The sequence below is a fragment of the Rhipicephalus sanguineus genome, chromosome 3 (assembly GCF_013339695.2).
Source record: "Rhipicephalus sanguineus isolate Rsan-2018 chromosome 3, BIME_Rsan_1.4, whole genome shotgun sequence".
Classification (NCBI taxonomy): domain Eukaryota; kingdom Metazoa; phylum Arthropoda; class Arachnida; order Ixodida; family Ixodidae; genus Rhipicephalus; species Rhipicephalus sanguineus.
In genome coordinates this window covers 208,378,869-208,404,286 of record NC_051178.1, presented here as the reverse complement: position 1 = coordinate 208,404,286, position 25,418 = coordinate 208,378,869, and the positions used below count along the sequence as shown (strand labels likewise).

Below are 25,418 nucleotides of genomic sequence, written 5' to 3'. Positions count from 1 at the left end.
TCAAGAAAAGCTCGCCCTGGTCTTATTCTATTTCTCGCTATTTTTTCCGTACGTAAACACACAGCCGCTTTTCTGGAACTCTAAACAAATGCTGCCTAACGCCAGTTTTCATGCCCACTTATTCATTTCGTTGGCGTAGCCAGACGTGCCAGGCTGGGTAGCGTTTTATTTCAACGATGCCATAAGCGCGTTGTGTCATTTTTTCCCCCTACGTAATCATTGTGGTCATGATCCATCCATGCATAGGCGTTGTACAAGTCTGCCTCTTACTTCATTGCGATCCTTGAGGATAGAGGCCGATCATTTGGTACGGCGGCGCATATGCTATGGTCGTGACATTATTTTGAAAATTACTGAGAGCGTGTGACAAGCGACGATACAACCTATCAGCACGTGCAAAGTAGGCCGTCACTTTCCCACAATCAGGTCTCGCATCAATATAGGCGGAGCACTGTCGCTGCGGCAGCTATTGGTAGCGTTTTCGCCTTCGTATATCGTGACATTCTGCGCCAACGTAACGTTAGAGCGACTGCTCGGACAGATACTTAGCAAACCAGCATTTTGAGCGCTCATAAGACGCAGTGGGAAACTCCGCGGAGCATTGCTTAAACGTGTCTCCAACATTTCTCCATCCATTTATGTCGCCGCAAACGAGGTCCCTTCCGCAGTATACCACACGCACGTGCATTGCCAGCCGTAGCGAGTAGACCATGGCCACCTGACTCCGAGGGACGCGGGAGCCATGATTCAGCGATTTCCGGCGGTCGCCGATAGGCGCTGCGCTGTTTGTGCGAGTCGCTGACGATGGCGGCCGAAAAGAGCGACTGAAGCCATCGGAGACGACAACAGAAGCGTTGTCACCATCTCGCGGTCCTGTGCCGCGCGATCCTGGCGCTCATTGCGCGCTCTATGAGCTCTACGACCTCTGACGCGCGGGGGAAGGGGACTCGGTTTCATTTCAACGCGCTTAACGGTCGTTACCGACGCGCACCTAACGAGTCCGCGCCCGCTTCCATTTGTGTCAACCGCGAGTGTCGCAGGGCCGCTTTCGACGTCGGATCTCTGTGGGCGAGCGGTTCTCGGTTGCGTATGCGCTGCCTCGGTCGTTGCGGAACCTTTTCGACGTCGATTTTATAGTGGTTTCGCAGCTGGATGGTGATTGCCGTTTGAAATTTGAGTCCTTTCAGTTCCTTGAGTTCCGTGGTATACTTCTGTTCAACAAACTGCGAGGCTCCGTGCATCTCCGAAGATCTCTGAAGATTGTAATCTTCAGTCGGCACGTCATTTTCTCGCTTTCCTGGATACTCGAAGCATTCTTCGGCATGCACATTTGTCAAGAGTATACAGACTACGCCGCACCTTCACGATACGTGTAGTTTGGTTGGGTGGTGCAGCGGCTATGGTGTTTCTGAAACCTCGAGCGTCTGGGTGGTCAGTCCGGAAACATTTATATCCCAGAGCGTTCGAACGTACGGAATACCACAAAAATTCTCTTCAACAGCCTGTAGTCAGCCCAAAGGCCGCATGTGTCGCAGCCGTTTTATTTTCGGCAAATGTGTGCTTTCTACGTTGCACCACGGCCGCTTAGTCAAAATGTATATACATGATCGAGTAGCCGCGGTACTACATATGACTAAAAGTGAACCTATACACAGGTCGATTATACAGCGGCAGGTCTATCTTATTAAAGAGAACTCGTACCTAAAATAGGGTGGCCTTTTGTTGTCACTGCTATGGTTCGACGAACTTGAAGAGATGAAAACAGATATCTGCTACGTTATTTGAACCACTTATTTGAAGTCATTGCGGTTGGCCAGAGCGGCTGTTCGGGACATTCGCTGGGAACGAAGCCTCGAGAGCACTTGGCGCTGCAAGGGTGCAGGAGCTGGTCGACTGTGACGCCCTCACTCTTGGAACATCAGTGTGGCGAAGATTGCGGCGAGTTACGGCAGCATCACCGGAGCACACCATGGTGTGCTCGTACACTAGCGCCAAAAGTCCCAGCAAGGGAAGAGAGAGAGAGATATACGAAGAGGAAAGGCAGGGAGGTTAACCAAGCTTTGGCTCGGTTGGCTACCCTACACTTGGGGTGGGGGAGAGAGGGAATAATAGAAAAGAAAGGGTAGAGAAGAAAGAAGAAGATTAAGAAAGAGATGGATTAACAGTTAGCTTGAAGCTACACAACACGAACTCGCGCTGTTAGTTCACAGGCGCTCGTGAAGTCCGGTGGTCCTCAAGAAGCACAAGAGGGCTTTCGTGGCCTTGCGCGTATGCGAGACCGTAGGCCAAGGTCCCAAGATCTTATTTTCTGTCCGTGGTCTTGAATCCAGGTGACGGAGCTTGACTTCCATACTACGTCGTTGAGCCTGGTATGATGGGCAGTGGCATAGAATGTGTTCAAGCGTCTCCTCGCAGGCGCAAGTGTTGCATGCTGCACTGCTGGCCATTCCAATGAGACACGAATACGCATTCGTAAATGCCACGCCCAACCACATGCGGCACAGTAAAGTTGCATCGCGTCGTGAGAGCCCGGATGGCAAACGAAGTTGTAAATTTGGGTCAATCGAATACAGCCGCGCGTTGGAAAAACCCTGCGCATTCCATTGTAGAAGAGTGATACGGCGTGCAAGTGATTGTACGTGACGGGCGGGTATGAGGTGATGGGAGCCGGGATTCGGGAAAAATCGCCTTTGCACCCTCACACTCTTAGGTGCGTGGTTGCCTGACTGCAGATTGCGCGGCTTATTTTGGGCCACGTGAGCCTCGGGGCTGCAAGAACAATATATGCCCACGTTTGCGCTCCCATCGCTCCTCAGTGTGCTGTCATGGCTTGCTTTGATTTCGTGCCCCTGGCACCTAATTGGCTGGGCCGAGCTGTCCGTCGTATTGTTCTCTGTTTTATTGCGCTGTCTGCCTTATATATCGCCCCTCTTTCACTCGGCGCCATCTGCCAATGTAGTGGCGCAGGGCTTTCCCAAAACGGAATGTCACCCCGTGTTCTCCTCTCGGCTCGGGAGGCGTATATTAACTAGCATCCTGTACAGGAAGCGCGAGAAAATAGATAGCTACCAAAAAAAAAGAAAGAAAAATGCTTTTTTGTGCTACAATGCTGCAATTAATACGGGAGAGCGCAGGGTTTCACTTACGTTCACAGTCTCTAGAATGAGGGTGAGCATAAATGTTGTGTGAAAGTAGCGAAGGAATAAATCAGCTTTTATTCAATTTATTCGGCTCTTATTTAAGAAAACAGGTTAAGTTTACGCCCATATTTGCGAGAGATAAAACACGAACGATGCCTGCCAAGAAAAATATTGCCATTTGAACGGTGGAAACCGAACCAGTAACCTCCACATATGTGAGATACGGTAGATTTTTTAATCTGAGAGACACCGGCAGGGAAAGTACGTGAAAGTTCTAGTTTAACCGCCGAGGACATGCACGTTACCAGCTGACGAACTGTTCACTACGTTGATACTAAGCCTATAGTGTCGCTTCGTGAAGACTCAAGGTTGGCAGTGCTGCAGCAAATAAAAAATAAAGGCGGCAGTAAGAAAATTAATGAAAGGGTCAGGCGTACAGCAAACCCCTGGACATTCATTATAGTAAGAAAGGTCAATGGGCCCTGTCCTCGACTTGCTCTTTTGATGACAGACGAGGCGGGGTCCTCGCGATTAGTGGCGAGGCTCGCATCGAAGCGACATTTTTTAATCTTTCTTTTTGCTATCCGTAGTTGCTACATGGCCCTCTGTCACTAGCGTGTATTTAGCCGCATCTCCTACGTCACGATAGCAGCACGTTCCGAGAGGAAACAGAATTAGAGCTAGAGGCCCATCCGGGCGCCGAAGCGAGATTTGGTCCGCTATTATTCAATCGGCCCCGACTAATGTCGCGTGCTCGGCGATTAAGCGAACCAAGCGGCGCCCGTGGCATTACGTGTGGTGAACTGCGGCTACGGGTGAGAGGAAAATAAAATTGGAATGATGCCGCGGGAGAAGGAGGGGTCACCTGCTAGGAGAGAGCGGTACAATAAAAAAATGAAAAAAAAAGGGCGCCGCATGCGAAAAAAGAACGAAAGAAAGTTGCGCGCTCAGACTATGATCATTGGAAGGACCGTCGTTAATGGATTCGATGTCCGTCTGCCGTGCTTTTGATCTGCCTGCGTGTCGCGCCGGTTTTCTGTTTTGCCCGATGTCGCTACCTTGAGCGACCAGCGACATGTTATGTGGCTGCGGGCGTTCTTCTTCCTCGCGTCATCATCGCTCGTTGTGAAGAGTGGTGCGCGTTTAGTGGCGGCCATTTAGCTGCGCGTACGTGTCTGGGCGCGCGAGGGCGAGAGTGCCGGCCGCCAATTAAGCCGGACCAGTGGTTGTTGCGGCTTCCGCGCACGCGCGGCGGCGTCCTCCTTGTTTTCCTCTCGCCGCAAATGTCAGCTATTTTGATGCCAGCAGTCGAGCCGGCAACTCCCACTCATTCTTCGCCTCGGAGAAAAACTCGCGAGGCCGAGTTTACACGCAGTACACGCGAATTAACGGACGGGAGTGAAATTAAGAGCTCCGTTGTGCGAGCGCTTCCAAGAGCTGTCCACATGTCGCCGATTCTCATCGAAGCTCGACGAGGGCCGTTTAAGCGTGCTCCCGAAAGTTCGCTTCTCCGCACAATGCTGCCTCTCTCTCTCAACCTGTCTTCGTGACAGCCTCGCATGAGAGCCGCTTAATGTCTTGCATCTCTCGATTTTTCATTCTCGGCCAGCAGCTGCGTGTCGGGCGCATTAATCCACCGCCGAGGGTCATCATGGTGATTGCGAGCTGTCTGCGTCGATTTCGACCCATGTTCAACGATGCGAGATGGAAGCAGCCAGACAACTGGCAGCGGCGTTGGGTCTATTACTATAAATGGAAAGGACAAGCGGCGACGTAAGAACACTCTATAATATAAAAAGAAAGGCGACGTCGTGCTCGCAGAATATGGCTGTCGTATTTTTCAACGCGAGCGACGTGCCAAGAGCAACGATAATCGATTCCCTGGGGTGTCTTCATGTGAAAGCGCGTCCTCGCATTGCCGGCGCTCATGCGGTACATATTAATGACCTTCTCCCGCCCATTTATCGCTCATTCTTTTGATTTGCTGTTTGTGTTGTGATATTAACGGTAGGCATACGTGGCTATTCGGGTACGTTTTTTAAAGGTGTATCTCCGGTCTACTACATCTTCTGTCGTCTACTACTCGCCGATCATTATAAAACTTGTACCCCAGTGTAATAGTTTCTTAGTTGTGATTTTCTTTTATAATAGCAGGGGTGGCTCTGTAGATGCGTCCCTCTCATGATACTAAATTGCAGCACTGTGGATCGAAAAAACTTTACAGTCCTCGCGCATGTTTACTTTGCCGCTTCAGTTGACCGCATATTGACGATGTTGAGCGCAACAGCCTTGCCCATAAAGCTGTGTCGCGCCTTATCGAACTCTTATTGACTCTGTGTTTACGCCTGTCGTGGCCATTTGATTAATGATCGGGACTTGACGAGTCACAGCTTGTTTTCAAGATACCTGCCCCGCCACGGTGGTTCAGCGGTTATGGCGCTCGACTGCTGACCCGTAGGTCGCGAGGTCGAATCCCGGCCGGGGCGACTGCATTTTCGATGGAGGCGAAAATGTCTGAGGCCCGTGTACTTAAATTTAGGTGCACGTTAAAGAACCCCAGGTGGTCGAAATTTCCGGAGCCCTCCACTACGGCGTCCCTCATAATCATATCGTGGTTTTGGGACGTTAAACCCCAGATATTATTGTATTATTGTTTTCAAGATACTATTCTGCAAACAGAAAATTTTCCTTCGTGAGCGATAGAGTGTGTCTGTATGGTTTTTTGCGCTGATAACTGAATTTTGTTAGCTATTTGGGCGGTGATTTCATTTCCCTAAAGCTCAACGAGTAGTAGCATAGCAGACGATCCTACGTGCATGGAGTGAGTGCCAGAACGCCACGATTTGGTGCTCCCACGTGAGCACTTTCGGTGTTGCGAAGTTATGACACGCCCCCTGGGAAACAACCGAGACTGGCTGTCAGTAGCATAGGTAGACTTCTTTCTTTCTTTTTTTTTTTAGAGGGGGGGGGGGTTAGTTCAACCATACTTTATGTATGTTCGTTCGCGCGTTTGTATCTGTGCGTGTATATATATATATTTACGCACGCATTCTAAACTGAAAATTTTCGGGGTGTGGGGGGAGGGTTGAGCCCCCGTCCCTGGCTACGCCTTGCTGGCTGTAGAAATGCCTTTAGAGTAAATATCTTAGGGCACTCTTATACCCCTGTCACACAGCAAATCTAATGTCATTGACAGCGAATGTCACTCGTTTGTAATGTCATTTATTTGCTGTCACGCGGGGAAACTAATTCCATTCGATGAAAACGACATTTCCTTTCTGCAGCGGCTGGATGCCGGCCATGTTTCATTTGTGCTCTGTTGTCGTTGTTGCCTGTATCGCGGGTGTTGATCGTCCGATTGCACGTGTTTTGGTGATCAAGGTGGTGACTGCACGAATTAGCTGCCGCCATCTCATTTCTGCAGCCGGAGTGTCAGTCGTGCTCCCACGCTTCGGTTCACTGTATTCACGCCCGGTCATACCTTCGGCCATGTTGGGTTTCGATTCTCTCTTGGCTTGACTTCGTTTGTGTCGTGCAGCTGTGGCAAGTTGTGTAAAACGGCTGCGTTTGTATGCTAGGAGCAGATTTTTAGTGATAAAAAATGTTTTCGAGGATACACGCATGTTACGTGCACGTTTTAATAGATTTTTATTTCTCCCAAAGTCACAGCTCAGGAGGGCTAACGTCATGGTCATCATTTTAAAATGATATTTGTTTTCGTCGTGTGACAGCAGGCAGGTAAAATGACATTAAGTTCACATAATGTCATTCGTTGTGAATGACGTTAGATGTGCCGTGTGACAGGGGTATTAGGCCTTCTAGTGATCTGTCTGTGGTTTCGATGTCAATTCGCCTTGTTTTGTGCAAAAAGAATCAAATGTCCAAAAATATATGTCAGTACTCCTTTTACGCTGTTCATCTCGAAACATGTTTTTGCTAAGACGTGACAAAGTAGTAGCATTTATTGCTCAGTACACTTCTCCGCCTTCTTTGTAGATGCAGGCGTGTTCAGTTAATGTGTTGTTCCGGCGCCGTGACAGCTCGTTTCCGGTTCCATTCTCCCCGTTCGTTGGCGCTCCCCTGGAAGGCGTGCTTCTCCGTCCGGCTCTTGAGGTCGGTGAATCTTTCCGAGCGCCGGTATCCTCCGCGTCCGATGCTTCCTGAAAGTTATTGATGGCGCGAGTGGCGCGGCGAGGCTCGCGCTCCTTGTTCTCTTCAGCATGGTTCGCTGCAGTTATTTCTGTCCGTCCCGGCGTCGCACGAAAGACAGATGAATCTCGTGGCTTGGTGGAGGGCCGTATGGTGTGTCGGTGCATGTACACGACGGTCGCAAGCTTGTCCACATTGGAAGATCCGTTGTCGTGTTTGTGCTATCCGTTACTCTGCAAACGCACCCCGTGGAATTCTGACATTCTTTTTTTAAAGCCTCATTATTAATGAGCACGCTCGTATCGAATGGCGCTACAGCGCCTCGCCTTCTGTTTCCTTATTCAGTGACGTAGGTAGCGACTAAAGCGTTGTCAGTATATTTAACGTTTACAGGCCTATGCGAAAGCCTGTGTGGATGGAGACCTTCATATGTGCGCGCGCTTAGTTAGCTCTCTCTCTCTCTATTTCATTTTATCTCTCGCTTCATTCCTTTATCCCTTTCCCCATTGAAGGGTAGCAAACCGGACGTGCTTATGCTGCACCCCCCCCCCCCCCCCCACTCTCTCTTTCCTCGACAGAAGTGGTCAGTGGGCTTGACTGATCATGCGTCGCAGTTATAGAAAAGCGTAATGTCTTCTTTGTGCTGGCCTCAAGTGGACGGAGTGGATGAATCGCCTAGCATTGTTTGAGAATACGGAGGTGCGGGCAGGCTTCTTTCTGACAGTGGGGCCATTTCCGCAGTCGCTGAAACGTGGCTCCGCAATTGATGACTGACGCCGGTTTGTGGCTGATACGGACAAGTGTTTGCGTGTTGGGGTGGTATCGCGAATCGGTTGCTGATCTGGGACAGAGTTTCGAGAAATCAGCCGATTCTCGGCTGACGCTGTTTGGCTTGTCGCTTATCTCGATCGAAAGTGTTGCTCCCTGTTCATTCTGATGAGGTTGGCCGATGCTTGGCATATGCTTCCAGCTTCGGCCACTTATCGAGGTTGATTCAGCCAGCCACCATATCCGCTATTTGCGCTCATATCGGCTATTTTGCGTCCACGTATTGAGCTTATATTGGACCGTTCGTGCATGACTGTATGCTAAGAAAAATGAAGCGGTTGCTATTTTCGCCGCAGAGAAAACAGGTTGTCCGGTAAGCGAACATAGCGCCATGTGAATAGTGGCTGTCATTTACTATATATGAGGCTTTGTTGCACACTCATTCATATATTTTGTCGCATTTTTTTGTTTCTTCGGACGAATGCTGTCCGCTTTAATGTTTTGGCAAACCTAGCCCTAATGCATTTGTGTATGTGTCAGAGGCACAAGGAAGGATCGGTGAAGCAACCAAAGCAGTGACGTAGCCAGAAATTCGATCCCGGGATGGGGAAGGAGGAGATGGCGGGATGTGTCGCACGTGGTGTATGCCGGGCATGCCTAGCGTGTGGTCACGAGCTTGCTTGCACCCCTTTCGCCTGGCTATGCCTGATATCAAATCGCCCCTAAAGGAAGATACAGTTGAGTTCTATTAGCCGATCACGCTTCTCCAATAGCGCAGTGACAACCTTTATTATGAGAATGTATCGAAACCACACAAACAAAAAAAAGTAAAAGGGACAAATATATGTGGTGACTCTACTATCGAAGTTTTCTTTGATTCAGAAATTAGAGTGTTTGATGTAATTTAATTTAATGGCCTTCCGGAGCAACACATGGGCTATGAGAGACCGCGTAATAGAGAGAAGCTCCTTTTTTAATGTCAATCACCTGCACCATTCTGCCTTCCACTCACGGCTGTGCACGAATGCGTACTAGTGCCCTCTACTTAATTGCTTATTGGTGAAAAGAGTGCATAGTATATAAGCTAAAAAAAATACGGACCGCCAATTTAGCAAGTTTCGGTAGCTGTGCCGTGGCGAAAAAATAAAGCGGGGTGATGGGGAGGGAGGTGATTATGTGACTGACGTCACACTGTCACACCTGCGGGTTCAATTCTCCGGTTTTTTTGTTGTTGTTGTTTGTTTTGTCACTACAGGCGCTTGCTGGATGAATTCCTTACGAGAATAATGCCATAGCACGTGTCCGCGTTTTCGTCCACTGCTAGCATACGCCGTGGCAGTCCGCAGTCTGCACGACCTTTGCTTCGCTCCTGAAAGATGCACCACGTATGTGTGCTCTGGCAAATTCACGAGCGTCCGCGTAAGTGAAATTGTACTCTCGGCTCCTTCGCTCGTGCTAGCACTGCGGGCTGCCGGGCGTGCGCGCCTTTTAATTGCAGCTGGTCTCGCGTGATTAAGGTCCCGGCCGTCGTGCACGTTCGATTCGGCGTGTTCTCGCCCCCCGCTGCGTTTGGCCAGACCTCTTGAATTCTCACATGGGCGCAGCCCGCGCACTCGCCCGCAGCGGCGCTATAAGTCTCCAAGCAAATACTTGGCCCCGCGAGCTACGTGCGCATGTTTGGCTATACATCTACGACGGAAGCCAAGGGGAAGAGCGCTGACATTCGGCCTCCGATCGGTTAATTGCAAACAGTGCGATCAATGCTGTGAAAGCTGTACCCACTTTGGGCGAGGGAAGCCGAGTGAGCAGCCGCACGTAGTACCGCATGTTTCCTTCTGACCGGCTCCCACGCGCCTGCCTCGTTGCCTGCTGCGCGGCTACCGCTCGTTGCTCTTAGCAAACTTGCAGTTCAAATACACTGCGGGATTGATCGCTCGACTGCTTGCAATGCTGCACAGTAATAACGAGGAGGAGTTGGGAATGCTTCACCAATATTGTTGGCTTGGGAGCGTATACACTTATATACGGGGCAACTCGATTCCGCCGCTTCCAGACGATGTTTATTAACGGGGTCGCTGTGCACCTCTGATTGCTTTTCTTTCCTTCATTTCCTCCTCTCTCTCTACCCCTTTAAGGCCACCAGAGAAAGCAGATACGTATTTTTTTTTTTTTTAAATCGAAGGTTTTCGTGTGTGCGCTGCCTTAATTCAGGCAGCATCGTAGTGAGGTGGGAAAGAGTCACGCAGAGTTATTCCGTACACATCTGTTTAATTATTTTCCACGGTTAGGCCACAGCGTGGTGCAGCTTTTCATACACAAATGAGATGAGTGTTTATGCATGGGAGTCGAGGTCAGTTTAAACCCGTAGACAAGAGAGTCTTGGACAGCTCCAAGGATGTCATTTGTCTATAGCTGCGTAGTTTAAGAAAAAAAAAAAAAAGGTTTATTTGGTCTGAATATGTGGGAGAGCCCATGTGAATGAAGGCAGAGCTGTGCGTACCTCCCACTGAACCTTAGTCTGCAATTAATCTTTCGTGCTTTGGAGAGTCTTTAAACAAAAATACCAAGTAAATAAGGCTGGGGCGCTGCTGAAATAGCAATCATGTTATACGTTTCGGCATACATCTGCCAAACCTAACCATCTCCTTTTAACGCAGCGCACTGCGCCCAATTGACAGAAGCTGCGTAATTCGTATTAAAATAATTAGGCACATTACATTCGAAACTGAAGTAACAGTGAAACTGATCATTCTGTAGCTATAGAATGACTTGCAGCTATGTCATTTGCCTATACTGCTATTTTCTCCTCTGATCGGTTCTTTTTCCGCTGCCTATCAAATGATGGGAGATATGTGTTTGGGAGATATATGTAAGAAACTAAAGTAGTGGCCGAGCTTTGCTGAATCCTGTTCCTACTTTTATGGTTGTCTCGAAGAATGAAAGCGCTGTTGGAGTTGAGGCACATAGGAACGAAAGCGCGAGAACGCGTTGTTTTCACCGTTTGGGAGCTCGGTGCACTGGTGTCTTTCGGTCATAACATGATATGAAGAATTCACCGACAGGTGAGTTGCTCGGTGCGCATCACTGCAAACAACACGCTGTTGTTGAGGAAAAGAAAGCGCGGGAATTCAGCCGAACACCTGGGAACAGCAATCACTGGTGTAGTCAGGGTTAGCTGGAAAATGCGGAGCGTAAGTTCGTGGCAAAAAAAAAAAAAGCGACTCGCGGGATGAATGTAACGGCATCACCGTGTTTTAGAGGAAGCCTCGCTTGGTGGTATCATGGAAAATTTGGGTGTGCATGATTACCCGTAGTGTAGGTCTAGCTTTGGTGGCGACTTGGCGTGCAAACTCGAAACCTTCCAACGAAGGGAGCGTCGCACACAAGGGCGTCGCCTGCTGCCGCTTATACGCCGGGTAAGTCATGCGTGGCTGTTTACAGCAGACGCGCCACGTTACATCGGAGGCTCTTTCAGCACGTCCTGATTTATTGCCTTCGTCGTACGAAGGCAGGGCTCAGCCTGTTTTCCTGGCCTCTCATTGGTTCGTCAATGAGGCGTTCCCTGGCGCCGACCTTCCGCGCAAGCGAGTCTCTTCGCCCATTCGCCATGTTAGACGATAGAGCGAATGGTCTCGTGCAGCGATGTCACATACTGAGATTACTCGTGCCAGATGAGCCCCGATTATTATACTTTGATCGTTTGATATTGGCCAAACAGCTGGTCACACGTGTACGGGTGCAAACGTCCCGATTCTGGAATATCCAAACCACCGTTGGACTTCGCGTGCAGTCGGGAAGTGTAACCCAAGCCGACTCGACGAAATGATGATAATAACAATTTTGAGGTTTTACGTTGGAAAACCACGATATGATTATGAGAGACGCCGCAGTGAAGGGCTCCAGAAATTTCGACCACCTTGGGTCGAAATCAGGCAGCACCTAAACCTAATCACATGAGCCTCTAAGATTTTTCCTCCATCAAAGTGCGGCCTCTGCGGCCGGGATTCGATCCCGCTACCTTCGGGTCAGCAGACTGGAAGAAATGAGGCTCAGCCCTACCTGTTAGCGATCTCTACCCTTCGCACTATAGAGCCTAAGGAACGAAATATCACACAACCCTTTCACATCCTCGAATTAAAACCCCTGCACTGATCGACTCGACCCACTTTCGCTGCGTTTCAATGAAACGCAGCGACAGCTTTGTCTTTGATGTTTACAGCGTAGCGTGATTGTCTTCGAAGTGGGGTGGTGTGCTAACACCGGCATTGCTTTCGTGCTGCAGTCGAACCCCGAGGAGGAGGAGCTCAACGAGTCCGAGTACGGCGGCTCTGGTGACGACGACGAGGAGCGCCGGACGCCGCTCGACGGAGAGCTGAGCAACGACGACGAGCAGTCCGACGTACTGGCTCGATACCAGTCACACAATAACAGCGGCAGCAACAACGGGGGCAACAACGGCAGCGTCCGCAGCAGACAGGACGATGGGTCAGTAATAATAATAATGCCCAGCCTATTTCACTTCCGCAGCAGGACCCTCCCATCAATAACCCATCGATAAGCTTAGGGGCTAACGGACTTCAATAAGGGAAATGTTCAAGGCCTTGTTCGAGGTTGAGGACCAACAATACGGTGTGCATCGACTACAGGTGTCCCACATTTAAGTTTGCTGCTGAACATTTTTTTGTGCACTTGCTTTATTCACGCATGCTTTTATAATTAAAATAAAAATATTATGAGGAACCGCTTTATTCGTGTCTATCTCGAGCTGCTCTGTAATGATGATCACATATACAGATGAGGAAGTTGCACAAATGATGATTATATGTCGAGATGACAAAGAAGAGTCACTGATTTGCTGCGCTCACAATATTGATTGATTATTATAATGGTGATCTTTTTGCAAGTGCCATTACTAGGTGGGCTTACGCAGTATCAATAGGTTTTCCACCTGGCTAGATTGTAATTTCTTTGACGACTTGCCTCATTTTGCGGCTAACTTACCATTAGGTGCTTCGGTATCGGTGTCATTGAAGTTAAGCATAATTAATCAGCTGAGACTGACGAATTAGAAATACCCGTATATAGCTGTAAAAATAGCTGTATATAAACGCACATGAAGCCTTTATTCGTAGCCGTTTTTGATCTCTCGGCCGTGTCTTGGAAAGCTCGCGCGTTGAACGCTGCGTCTCTGTGTGCGCACGCAGGAGTCCCGTCCCGCTGGCCAACAACACCGGCAGCAGTAATCACTCGAGCAGTACGCCTCCGGCAACGAGCAATGGATCGACGACGCCGCACGCGGCTGGCGGCCTGTCCAGTGAGCCACGCATCCCGGCTCCCAACGCCGTGGTCTCTTCCTCGCCGGGTCCTCTGCGGGTGCTGGACTCCGGCCCACTCAGTGCGATGGCTGCGCGGGCTGCGGCGGCGAGCGGTGCCGCGGCGCTGCCCCTTCCAGCGGCGGCGGCCATCCCTGGGCTCCCGCTGTCCCAGGCCCCGGCGCTATTCAGCATGGCCGCTGGTGCCCCGCACATGATGCACCTTCCGCCAACGCTGACGCCTCACACAACGGCCGTCTCCGGCGCGCCGCAAGAAGCCAAGTATGCTTTCGAGGACCACTACGGAAAGCATGTGAGTATGTTGCATCGCTGCTCTCGCTTTGTTATTGAGAGATAGGGACAACTACGCAACTCGTCGACTGGCGACACTTGCACAACCGGTAATGCGCTGTTCAAGTACTTATCCAGTCAGGTCGCGACAGCAGAAAAGGAGATAGATTAGGAAAAAATGGGGAGAGGTCAACCGAAAGTGTAGCTTCTAGCCCTTGATAACGAGGAAGGGAAAGGGAGAAACAAAGCTGTAATAAGAGCGGATACAAAAAGCAGGGGTGCAGAAAAAGAACAAGATGTAGAGACTGTCGACTGTGCTAATGTTCTCCCTTGTTTATTATGATAATGAACGCTCTTCACTGGAGGCACCACAGTGTTCACGCGGGAACTTTGTCTTCTTTGCAACCCCTGCAGGGTAGCATACCGAATACGAGCGCGCGCACCTCTATGTGCAGTACGCAAGCTCTCCCTTTACGTGCGATGTACCAAAGCTCCGATCTGTTCATTCGCGAGAAAGATGGATCAGATTTGTTTTTACATGGATCACCTGTTGTGGTCCAAATTCACATTTTCTCAATCCAGTTCGGCTTTCCGAACTGGATGTCCGCGTACTGAGCGTCGTAATGCTGTAGCTCAATGAAAACATAAATTGTTTTGAAGCCGTACGTACGCATTTCTCAAGTCGTATATATATATATATATATATATATATATATATATATATATATATATATATATATATATATATATATATATATATATATATATATATATATATATATATATATATATATATATATATATATATATATATACATACATGGGGGGGGGAACTGTTTTGTTATCATAAGTACATAAGTTCAGCACGCAACTGAGCTGCGCGAAATAACTTAATTTTTTTTCTTTTTTTGCTAATGCGCTTAGTTCTCTTCTTGCGTGCTCTTTAAGCACTGCCCTGCCCTGTCACTACGGCTCAGTGCCTTTGTTTTTCTGCTGCTCGTGAGGTTTCGGGTTCGAGCACCACCCGCAGTTGACGCTTTCTAATGGTGGATAAGTACAAAAAAATATATATATATTTGGCCAGCTACGCACTAGTGGTGCGAAGACTAAAGAAACAGCGGGACTGGTGGCCTTCGCTAGCATGTCTGCAACCTCCAACTCGCCTCCCTCCTCCATTCGCCTCCGCTAAGCTATGCTATACCCTCCGTCCTCCTCACCTTCTCATCATTGCTCCTCACCCTCGCTTCCCTTTCCCACCCATACTTTACATGGTTATGCTGTTGCCCTCTCCCCTCATTTCCACCTCCTCACCCTCTGATCACTTCCCCTCCCCTTGATATACCATACTATATAGGGCCATGCTATACCCTCTCCCCTCCTCTTTCCCCCGTTACTAACATCGCTCCTCCTTACCCTCGCTTCTCTTTCCCAACCCTTGCTATACTATACGTGTCTGCGCTATGATTTGCCCTCTCCCCTCCTCCTTTCCCTTCTCACCCTCACTTCGCCTTCCCACCCCCTTGCTACACTATACTGTGCTTTACTATAGATTTACTCTCGTCCCCTTCTCCTACCGCTGCATTGCATAGCTATACGGAGCTTTTCTCCTCTCCTAGCTTCGCTCTCTCCCCGCTTAGCCAGTTTTGCGCGGTCGACAAACGGCGCTACTCCAAACATAAAAACACTTCACTGGTAAAAAAAAAAAACCTCCTCGAGTACAGTGTTTCGCGTGCATTTCAAAGAACCGTCCCAGGCGTTCAATATAGTACAGAGCTCAGTGCAGTGTCTCCCGTATACATTGCGTCATTATTTTGGACATACATTAAACAATCGATTAATCATTGCAGTAGGGTTGTGAGACTACACGCCGGAAGCTTGCACGATCATGAGGACTAGGTGAACGCCTTTCGGATGGCAACTGGTAGTGACACTTTACGTGCTCGGGGCGAAGCTCGAGCAACGGAGATACGTAGCGCTGCACGTTCTCCGGTCAGCTGACATCTCGGCTGATGACGTGCGCGTATAAAATCACGAGCGCAGCGACTGCTCTGCCAGCATTCAGGGTCAAAGACCTGTTTGCATCCCAAAGTCTGTGTCGTCGTCTGCCAAGTGAGCAAACACTCCTCCTCTCCCTTCCACACTCGAGCACCGCTGGCGCCTATCTATCGAAGAGCGTTTTGCCGCGCGCACTATCTCCGACGCTTGCTTCCTATATGCTGCCGCGACAAGCCGGAACCCCTATCAGTGAATGACATCGAGAACGCTCCCTCCGGGCTGCCCGAGCGAGAAACATTGCCCGTTATACGTCACGAAAACTGTTCACGTCGGTCGCTGCACACGTTAATTGCGTTTAGTTTATTGGCAACGAAATTAAATAGGCACTGCTGCAGAAGACGGAGAGGGAGGTTTGTCATACGCCCGGTATACCCGATCCCAGCAAAGGACTTTCAGTGGGAGCTGCATCGATGAATGCTGTAGTGTTCGCCATGGAATTAAAGCGTGAGAATTACCTTTTGTGGAAGATTACTTGAAGCTGCGCAATCATTTACAATGAAATTCTAGGAATTTGGGTGAGTTAAGGATGGATTATACCGGTGTCACTGCATTGCTGATCGCGATGAACCTCGATCGGTATCAAACTTCTCAGCATTGATTGGCTCCCTTCTATAGCTTGCGTAAAGGAGCCAGTCACGATTAAGAAATTCGATCCAGGTCATTCCCTATCACGATCAAAAGTGCTCGTGTGACACCCGTATTACACGGTCAACGTAGCTCATATGCAAACGAAGTCTATATGAGGCGCCGCAACACACAAGTAAACAGATGGTCTGGTGTGAATGAAAACGTTTTTATAATTTTCTACTTGCGCTAATCCTTGTCTTTTCGCGCTTCCGCCACATACGAGGAGATCCCGTGTGCGTGGAGTTGTGAGGGGTGTTGTGGTGCGGCCATGACGTAAAAGCATGGTGGTAAGATTGCTTGAAATCATCGATCAGCGCGGAAAATAAGCAGGCACATGCCTTGGGACCACGACGCGGCTTGTTTTATATCGGCTTTTATGATAGGTATCGATGCATTGAAGGAATACGGCTACTTAGAGCAGGTAGTGACCGCAGACACGAACCATGATGCGCTTGTCCTCGTCTCAACTCTGTTGCTGTCTCTACTTTCACGCTGAGCAGTTTTAACTTTTAAGTATGGAATACCAAGTAGCCTGCTCCCACACGTTGCACGAACCATGAGACTGAAGTACCTAAAAGAATAAGAATGGGGTGGAGCGCATTTGGCAGCCATTCTCAGATCTTCAAGGGTAGTTTACCAGTATCCCTCACAAGAAACGTATATAACAGCTCCATCTTACCGGCATTTACTTGAGGGGTAAGAATCTGGAGGCTTGCGAAAAGGGTTCAACTTAAATGGAGGACGACGCTGTGAGCCACTGAAAGGAAAATAAGTTAACCTTATGGGACAAGAAGATAGAGTGGGTCAGGGAACAAACGCGTCTTATGGAAGGTAGTTGGAATTTTATAAGCCCTTCCATCGCATTGTCCTTTTCAAAATCAACTCGATGGGCGTGCTCCTGAGCTCCAGGATGATTTAGATGTACTGAAGGCATCTTTCAAATCTGACAAGCGTGCATTGGCATTATTGATTCTGTGCGAGTCGCGTGGCCTCCCTTGTTCGGCGTTTCTGAGAAAAACTGGCCCTCCGGGGCGCTCCCCCTCTGATGCAGTTTTCCATCAACAACCTGGCAGCCGCCTGGATGACTGAGCTGACAAAGTCCAATGGGGTAAGCTTTTACTGCTGGCGAACGCAAGCTTTAGTAGGGGTGCGCCATGTTTCTTAGTAGTGAGTTTCGAGAAACGGCCCCACAAAGTCCAGTCGAGATCTCTACCAATGCATGGCAGCGTAGCTATGGGGACATGGCTAGTGTGGCTACATTCCCCTCTCGACACCTGCATGCCCCGTCCTTAATCGATTCGGTTTGGTTTATATGGATGGAGGGAGGGAAACACATTCGTGGTGAACGTGAGCTGGCTGAGGTTAGCCACCCGAGTGACGAGTAAGGAAAGCATGCATGAAAGAGCTAAAGGGGAGCAGAGATGGGAGTGAAGCTCCGTAGCTTTGCCTGCGTATCAGCCGAGCAACTGAAAAGGCTTCGGCGAAGGAGCATCAAGCGCAGCTCTGTCCTATTTCTTCAAGTACATACGTGTTCTAAGGGCAGTGGATGTCTGCCTCCCCACTGCTGCTTGGCGCCCTTTGGGAGACAGCGAAATAGTGGAGCTGAAGTTGTAGAGCATCCACGTCCTAAGAAAGAGGTTCTGGGTTCGGTTTCCAGTGGTAGAGTGACCCTTCGTGGAAAGATACGGAAATTTCAATTTGGATGCACGGTAACTGCCTCTCCATTGAGGACACCTCAACTGAAGCACTCACAGGTCTAGTAAAGGGAATGAAGGGAATGAAAAAAAAAAATCTCTATCCCCTTTATCTAGTGTTATCAAAAGGGACCACGACGCTGCGCCGTGCTCCATTATGGGTCACAAAAATTGCTGTCTTTGCGGACCTTAGACTACTGTTTTTCGTATTTCGTACGTTTTCGTACGTATTTCGTCGCACACTTTGAACGAATTTTCAGGGTGACACCAGTTTCGACACCTTCATTCGTAAAACGGATACGCCTTGCGTACTAACGGGCTACAAACCGTAAATTGCAATATGTGCCGCAAATTAATTATTAGCTTAAATAGTCTATTTCGTCAGCTAACGCATTATGTATGTAAATTTTTACTGCGACTAATGTCCGCCGCTGAGATTAGTGCAATACAAAAGAAAGTCTTCAAGTAATCTGAACGCAGTTTCGCAGTCGCCATCAGCAACACCACATATGAGCAAAAGGATGTAAGACTGGGCGAGTTCGTCAAAAAGGCAAAGAATACCAGAGGACAAGCCCTGTGATATTCTTTGTATTGTGCTTCCGTCTTTTCCGCCGCTGAATGAATGAATACACAAGGGCATGACAAAATCCAAGTAGGTTCCGGATATAGCACGCCGCGCTGCACTTAGTGTAACACAACGCCCCGATCACGGCGATTTCCGTCGTTTCGTGAGCGTGGTGTCAACGCCGCCGCCTGGGTGTCGGGAGTGTGCACTCCTTCATTTCCGAGTGCGCGATGTTGGCCCGGCGCTTGTCTTCACGCTCGGGATCGTTGCTGGGCTATCTCCGCCCGTGTGGCCGTCGTTGCAGGATGCTGACGCGACCTCAGCGACGCCGTTATCGCGCTGTATAATGACGCGGACGAGATAAGGGGCCCAGTGGAAAAATAATTCTCCCCTCGAAGCCCGCTATCGGGCGTGGAGAGCGAGAAAAGGGTCGCCGATTGCGTTTCCCCACGTGTCGACGAGAAAGTGACAGATCGGCTGAAAAACTGAGCAGCGCTGATGACGCGCAGTCGACGTCTTTTCCGTAGCAGGAGCGTGTTTCTCGGGAATTCCGAGCACTGCTAGACTCCTGTCGTGCCGGTCAAAGTGCGAACCAATAAGGAGCAGAAATGACCGGCTGCTGTCAACCTAACAATGCCAGCTCCGCCCGCAGTACTGCGGCGCGCCTGCCAATCTAATGTGCGAGAGAGTCGTGCTTGTTTCTGACCAGAACTCTTCTTTTTTGCTTAAAATGTAGACACTACGCATATTATGAATTAAAAGTTCGTCGTCCCTTGTTAAAATGTTACGTTTTACTGCGCAGTTAAGCCGTAAACGTTGCTCAAATTTGCCACGTTTTGGACCGAGAACTAGCGACACGAACATGTGCCTGCAAGACGTAATAATATCTGGGGTTTTACGTCCCAAAACCACGATATGATTATGAGAGACGCCGTAGTGGAGGGCTCCGGAAATTTCGACCGTCTGGTGTTCTTTAACGTGCACCTAAATCTAAGTACACGGGCCTCTACCATTTCGCCTCCATCGAAATGCGACCGCCGCGGCCGGGATCGAACCCGCAACCTTCGGGTCAGCAGCCGAGCACCGTAACCGCTATACCACTGCGGCGGACTCCTGCAAGACGTCACAACACGAACATGTGCTTGACGTCACGTAAACAAGCGATTGCTGTTGCATGGGGCATTTATGCAAACTTGCTCTTGGTGGAACAGGCTGTGGCCGGAGCTTACATTTATCCTTAGGATGTCCCGACCATAGTGCATTTACGCTTACTGAAACATGCGTGATTTAAGGAAGAGAGAGGGAGAACCGTTCTGTAGAAATTCGGAGCTTTCGCCTGCGTGCTTATATAACCGCTGGCATGCTTTCCTGGATTGTGTAATGAAATGTGATATTCTAGAGTGCGTGCACATGCCACGTGCGAACGGGTCTGTGCTTGTCTCACAACTTACCGTTCTGCACTTCTAATCTTGCACGTGCAGTGCGCCGGCGTCCTGCGGGATGCTGTACCGCTGACTGCGTCACCTTCAACTTTGAATACAAACAACTGTTTATTCGCGACCTTTAATATTGACTCAGGTGTACAAGATATGAAACCGGGCGCCATATTTAATGTTCTTGCATGCTTTGCTTTTCGCTGAACAGCAAGAACCGTAGCCCTTTGTGGAGAGTTCGGTTTCATTTGTTGCGCTTCGTCGCATTTCCGCGGCCGAGTCTCGAAGTCTCGCCATTGATCGCAAAACACAATGAAAGAAAAAAAAAAAAAGCCACTCGAAGCAGCGTTGTCAGTACTTTTACCTTCTTCCATAATGAAGGCCCGATGTGTGAAAACTTAAGGAAGGACTTTAAAAAAGGCGGCAGTGTAAAAGTTGTCGGCCGTCTTTAAAAGTTTGTCAGGAGGACTTTAATCTGAACACGTTCCGAGGCGCTTAGCGACATCGTGTTTCTCTTCCCTATACGGAGTGTCTCAATGTTGTTGCTATCGACGGGCGTTATCAGTCCGCGACGTCGTGCTGATTGGTTCGTGCCCCTCTCGGCATCGTTATTATCTTCTTCCATATCGACAGCGGAACAATTCTTGCCACTCGAGCCCTCCTTCTCCGGTGTCAGTCACCCCAACATTGATGCTCTGGTTCGTGGCTAACGATACGCAGCTCTGCCTTGATTCGGGAATCGCGTGTGGCCGCTGCCACTTATCTCTCTTACGTCGTTCACTTTTTTGTGTCCTGCGACGCCGGCGTGCTAATGTGGCGCTGCTTGCTTATTACTTATCTCCTGTATATCGTGCTACCGTCATTAATGCACCTATTTTATAGCTGTTGACACAGCCGCTAATATTCCGTATCTCATTTCTTACTGCACCTTTCTTTTTTTTTTTTCTCCACGACAGCTCGACTCTTTCTGCGAATTCAGAAGGGGGACGCTAATGTTTGACGGCGGTGGACGCACGCGGACTGTCGTGTTGACCGTCGTTTCTTGCATTTGTTTTTTTAAGAGGCGTTGAAATCGCTAGCGCCGGTCGCGATCTGCAGACACGCGCGGTGCAGTGGATGCGTCGTTGTTTTTCTCGGTTGTCCTTGTCGACTTTCGCTTAATGGCGAAATGAGAGGCACAAAAGCGATGTTATCGGCGGATGTCATGAAAAGTCGGAGCATTAAGTGAGATAATGTGCATTTACTGCATGGTGAATATTTGCAATATGTTGCCACTGATGGCTCAAACCTCGCTTTCGTTATTATTATTATTATTATTATTATTATTATTATTATTATTATTATTATTTTATTATTATTATTATTATTATTATTATTATTATTATTATTATTATTATTATTATTATTATTATTATTATTATTGCTGCTACTTGGTGAAAGGTCGTTGTTTGTCGCCGGTGATCCCTGCGCGGCGTTTTTTTTTTATTCCGACCATTCTTTGCCTCACAGGCACATTATGATCGGTAGTTTCTGGACTAACCCACGCGCCACGGTGATCTAGGGGTTATGGCGCTCGACTGCTGGCCCGTAGGCCGCGGGATCGAATGCCGGCCGCGGCGGCTGCATTTTGATGGAGGCGAAATGCTAGAAGCCCATGTACTTAGATTTAGGTGCACGTTAAAGAACACCAGATGGTCAAAATTTCTGGAGCCCCCCATTACGCCGTCCCTCATAATGAAATAGGGGTTTTGGGACGAAAAGAAAAAAAAAAAAACCCAAATATTGCTATTCCGGTCTCACCCGGTTGCGGGTGTCTTGATTAAAAGATACAGCTTCTTCTTCGGTAAAAATGAAAAACTTGTAAAAGGCCACGTTTTGAAGCGATGGCGACGACAGCGGTTCGAGTACACCGGCGCCTCCCTCCAGTTGCGGGCAACATTGGCGCAGCATTCGGGGAGCGCCGTGGCCTCAACCTTACCAGCCGCCATTTCTCCGCGCAAGCTGACAGCCAGATGCGCTCGTGACTCACATGAAGCAGCAATTTTTCTGAAACCTTGCCGCTGCAGAGCTGTGGGGAAGAAGCCTTAGGGCCTTCTCGAAACTTAGCTCACACTCGAGTCTACAGTCGATGTCCGGGACCGTGGAATATGTTTCGTTTGTACACCAAGCCGGGCAACCCTATCTCGTATGTAAGGATGGTAGAACAGTCTCGACGAGAGGAGGAATTGCCGAGGAAGGAGGTGACAAGAGAAAAAAGAAAGCGGGTGGCGGCAGCTCTCGGTCGCCGGGGTCTACAGGAAAAAAAAAATCATTAAAGAAAAAAGGAAGCGAGGGAGGTTGTAAAAGTCCGCTTTTATGAATCGCGCGTTTTCACTCTACATGCCGCGCAGGCATTGAAAGAGTGAAGAAGAGAACAGAGAGGGGATAATAGAAAAAAAAAAAAGAGGAGTGTAGTGGGCGCGACGACGCTCTTTGAAGAGTGGGCGCTTCGTGCGGCAGAGTTTGCTGTGGCGTCGTCGTCCGATAGTTCTCCGCCGCCGACGATATGCAGTCGTAAATCGAGCCCATACGTCGACCGACAAGCACTCCCTCCTCCTTCGAAATGAAGGAATACGCGTTGCTTTGTAAACGTGCCGCGAAGAGCGGCTGTAAAAATCGGCGACCAGAGATGGGCCCCCGCATTAAGGAGGCCCCCGTCCCTCGGGCTTTTGTCTCGCGCCCACTGCGTGTGATGGTGCCGACGGCGCATTCAGAGATCTCGCCTCTATTGGCGTTGCATCCCGCGCGTTCATTGCGGGTTAAATAAGCAGAAAAACGGCCAGTCAAAGGAGGCCTGGCCAGCCAGGAAAATCAAAAGCTTTTTTTTCTTTAAAGAAGGTTTATGTCTCGCATAAGAAGGTTTATGCCCCGTAACTTGACTGCTGCCGCCACCGTCCTCACTGTACGTGGCGGCAGGCTGAAACAAAGCCACTGCGACCGTACTGCCGCCTGCCACTTCTGGAGGAGTGAGAGCATTGGAAAACGTGCGCATAGTAGTGGTGGCTTCTCTTTTTTCTTCCCTGTCTTTTAGCAGAGGGCTGGCGATGCGCTGCCAGCAACGTAGTGTTAGTTCACTGTACTCGCCATGTTCAGCGCAAAACAGGAACACGAAAACACAAGGAAGTGCACGACACAAGCGCTGTCTAACAACTGAAATTTTAACTCCAACTAAATTTAGTTCCAACTAGCCCAATTTGCCACCTTACTTAGTTCACTGTGACATGAAGCAGCCGCACGAGGAAGATGATCAATGAGTGGTTTCCAGATGCTCGTGAGGATGACGCACGTCTGAGGTTCTAGTATGTAGACAAAGTACAAGATAAACGGGGAAAACTTTGCAAAGTTTACCCATCAGCGATTTCCGAATTCTGGGAAAGAAAAAAAGAAAACTCTGCAACGTGTCCACACATGGTCATTTCCTGAATTGAACTAACAAAAATCGCCTCACTTTTGTACACTCGCTAATGGAGAAAAAATGCAGGGACTCTGCGGAAAGGGCGCCAACGAGAAAGAGTGGGGTGAGGCTAGGAGAGATGAACTTTTCTGAAGAGAGGCCAGCCTCTTCTGCCAATCCAAGGTTGCGTGCTTCGGGATATCATGGCTGCCGAGCCGTCATCTTGCTTTCGCGTCCATATTGAGGATTCCGTGAGCTGGGCGCGTTGCTTGTTCGATTGGGCAAAGAAAGTCAATCGCGCTCCGTAATTAGAGGTTGTGCCGGGCGGATTAGAGCAGCTCGGTGGTGCCACCGGCTTCGGAAGCATAGAACGCGATGCGACTTCACCGGCCAGCAGTCGGAGAGGGCTGCAATTTCTGACCCTGCAGAGCGATCTCTTCGCTCTTTTTTTTTTCTTCTTCCTCCTCTTCTTCTATTTTTCTCTCTTTGTCTTCACCGAGGCGGCACTGCTGGCCTCTTCTTGTGGAAAGAGGAAGCCGCCACGTAGACAGATGGGTTGGCTAAGTAGAAAACAGTGGCGCCCGTCCCGTCTGGTGCCGGTATGCATCGCTTCTTGTGTCCGCTCTGTTTCTCTCGCGTTTTTTTTTTTTTTTTTGGTTTCTCGGAAAGAGAGTTGTTGTGTGTGCCACCGTTTCCTTCCGAACCCCGTTTTTTTCCTCGGAAACAGAAAATTGACAACGCCGTAGCATGCATGCTGGCGCGTGTATGTCTCGTGCGGGCAATGGGGCGAGTCTCTCTCTCTCTCTCTTATTACTATTTTTTTGCCTTAGTTTCCGTTGCCCGACCTTATCATCGAAAATAGCGAAACACTGGGTCTATTATAACGGAGCGACCACGGTGTTGTCGAAGGGGCATCTGTTTGACGGCCTGCCCGAGCCGGTGATCGGTAGAGCAGTGTGCGCACCGACTGCCCTGATGAGTGGCGACGAACAGGAGCAAGTTACGGTTGGCGTGCTTTTCGCCTAATCTCGCTTTTACGAGCTCACGCTCACCCTGGCTCTGACTTCGAGCTTTCGCACTCCCATTCAAGAGCCAACGAGTAAAATAGCTGACTCTGTGTTTGTGAGCCAATATATCTCCTTCTGTCATATCAACTTTAGTGATGCAATGGAGTAGGATGTAATAATGTCTACACGAATACACACACATTCGTCAACGTGTTTCGCTACGAATGTGACGCATTTGTCTTGCGAAAGCAGCGGGAGACCCCAGTCACGTGCGTGACAAAACACCGACCGTGGCCAGTGATGAAAAGCCGCCTCGCAAGCAGCTGCTTTCCTCCTCCCAGTGTTTTCGTCTGTAAGCCTTCGCTGTGCCCAGTCCTTGCGGCGGAAGCAATTGTTTCTTCTAAAACCAGCTGCTAGGCGCCATTTGTTATGCTCGTGAGGCACCAGCTACAAGCTTTAAAATGACTATAAACGTTTTGTATGTTGTAGTTTCAGGGTCTTTGATAACGTTCTTATGTTTGCGAAGTTCACTCGCAGACGTTGAAGACATTTGTACTCCGAACTTTCGGTTTCTCTAATAGTCAAACTACTTTGACTTCTTTGTCTTTGAACAATAGGTGTCGGTATCCGGCCAAGCAGTGGTGTGGCACCTTCGTGCTTATATGTCCGTTAACTACAGTGCGGTCCGCAGTCATTTCGGTAACAAATAAGCACAAGTGGCCAAGCAAGCGGAACTTGACCATACGAACGTCGTGCTCTGGTTCCGTGATATAAGGCTTTCATGCTATATGTAAAGAAAAAAAAGTATGACACGCTATAAGTACTAAAGTAATTAAAATTCAAGTAATTTCACATATTGTCATTATCTATTCAGTGAACATCCACCACCGTACGGTGAGTACGGAAATGCCGTATCGTCGTGGTCAGCACTCATACTTTCTTAA

At 49.1% G+C, this 25,418-nt stretch overlaps 1 protein-coding gene across 1 annotated transcript in view; it reads left to right on the top strand.

The window, feature by feature from the left end:
* LOC119388182 (protein dead ringer homolog) overlaps nucleotides 1–25,418 on the top strand; it is a 224,276-nt gene that overhangs the window by 63,497 nt on the left and 135,361 nt on the right. Inside the window, exons 2-3 of the mRNA XM_037655837.2 lie at nucleotides 12,340–12,542; nucleotides 13,262–13,682. Of these exons, the coding sequence (XP_037511765.1) occupies nucleotides 12,340–12,542; nucleotides 13,262–13,682 (624 nt within the window). The remainder of the gene's footprint in view (nucleotides 1–12,339; nucleotides 12,543–13,261; nucleotides 13,683–25,418) is intronic.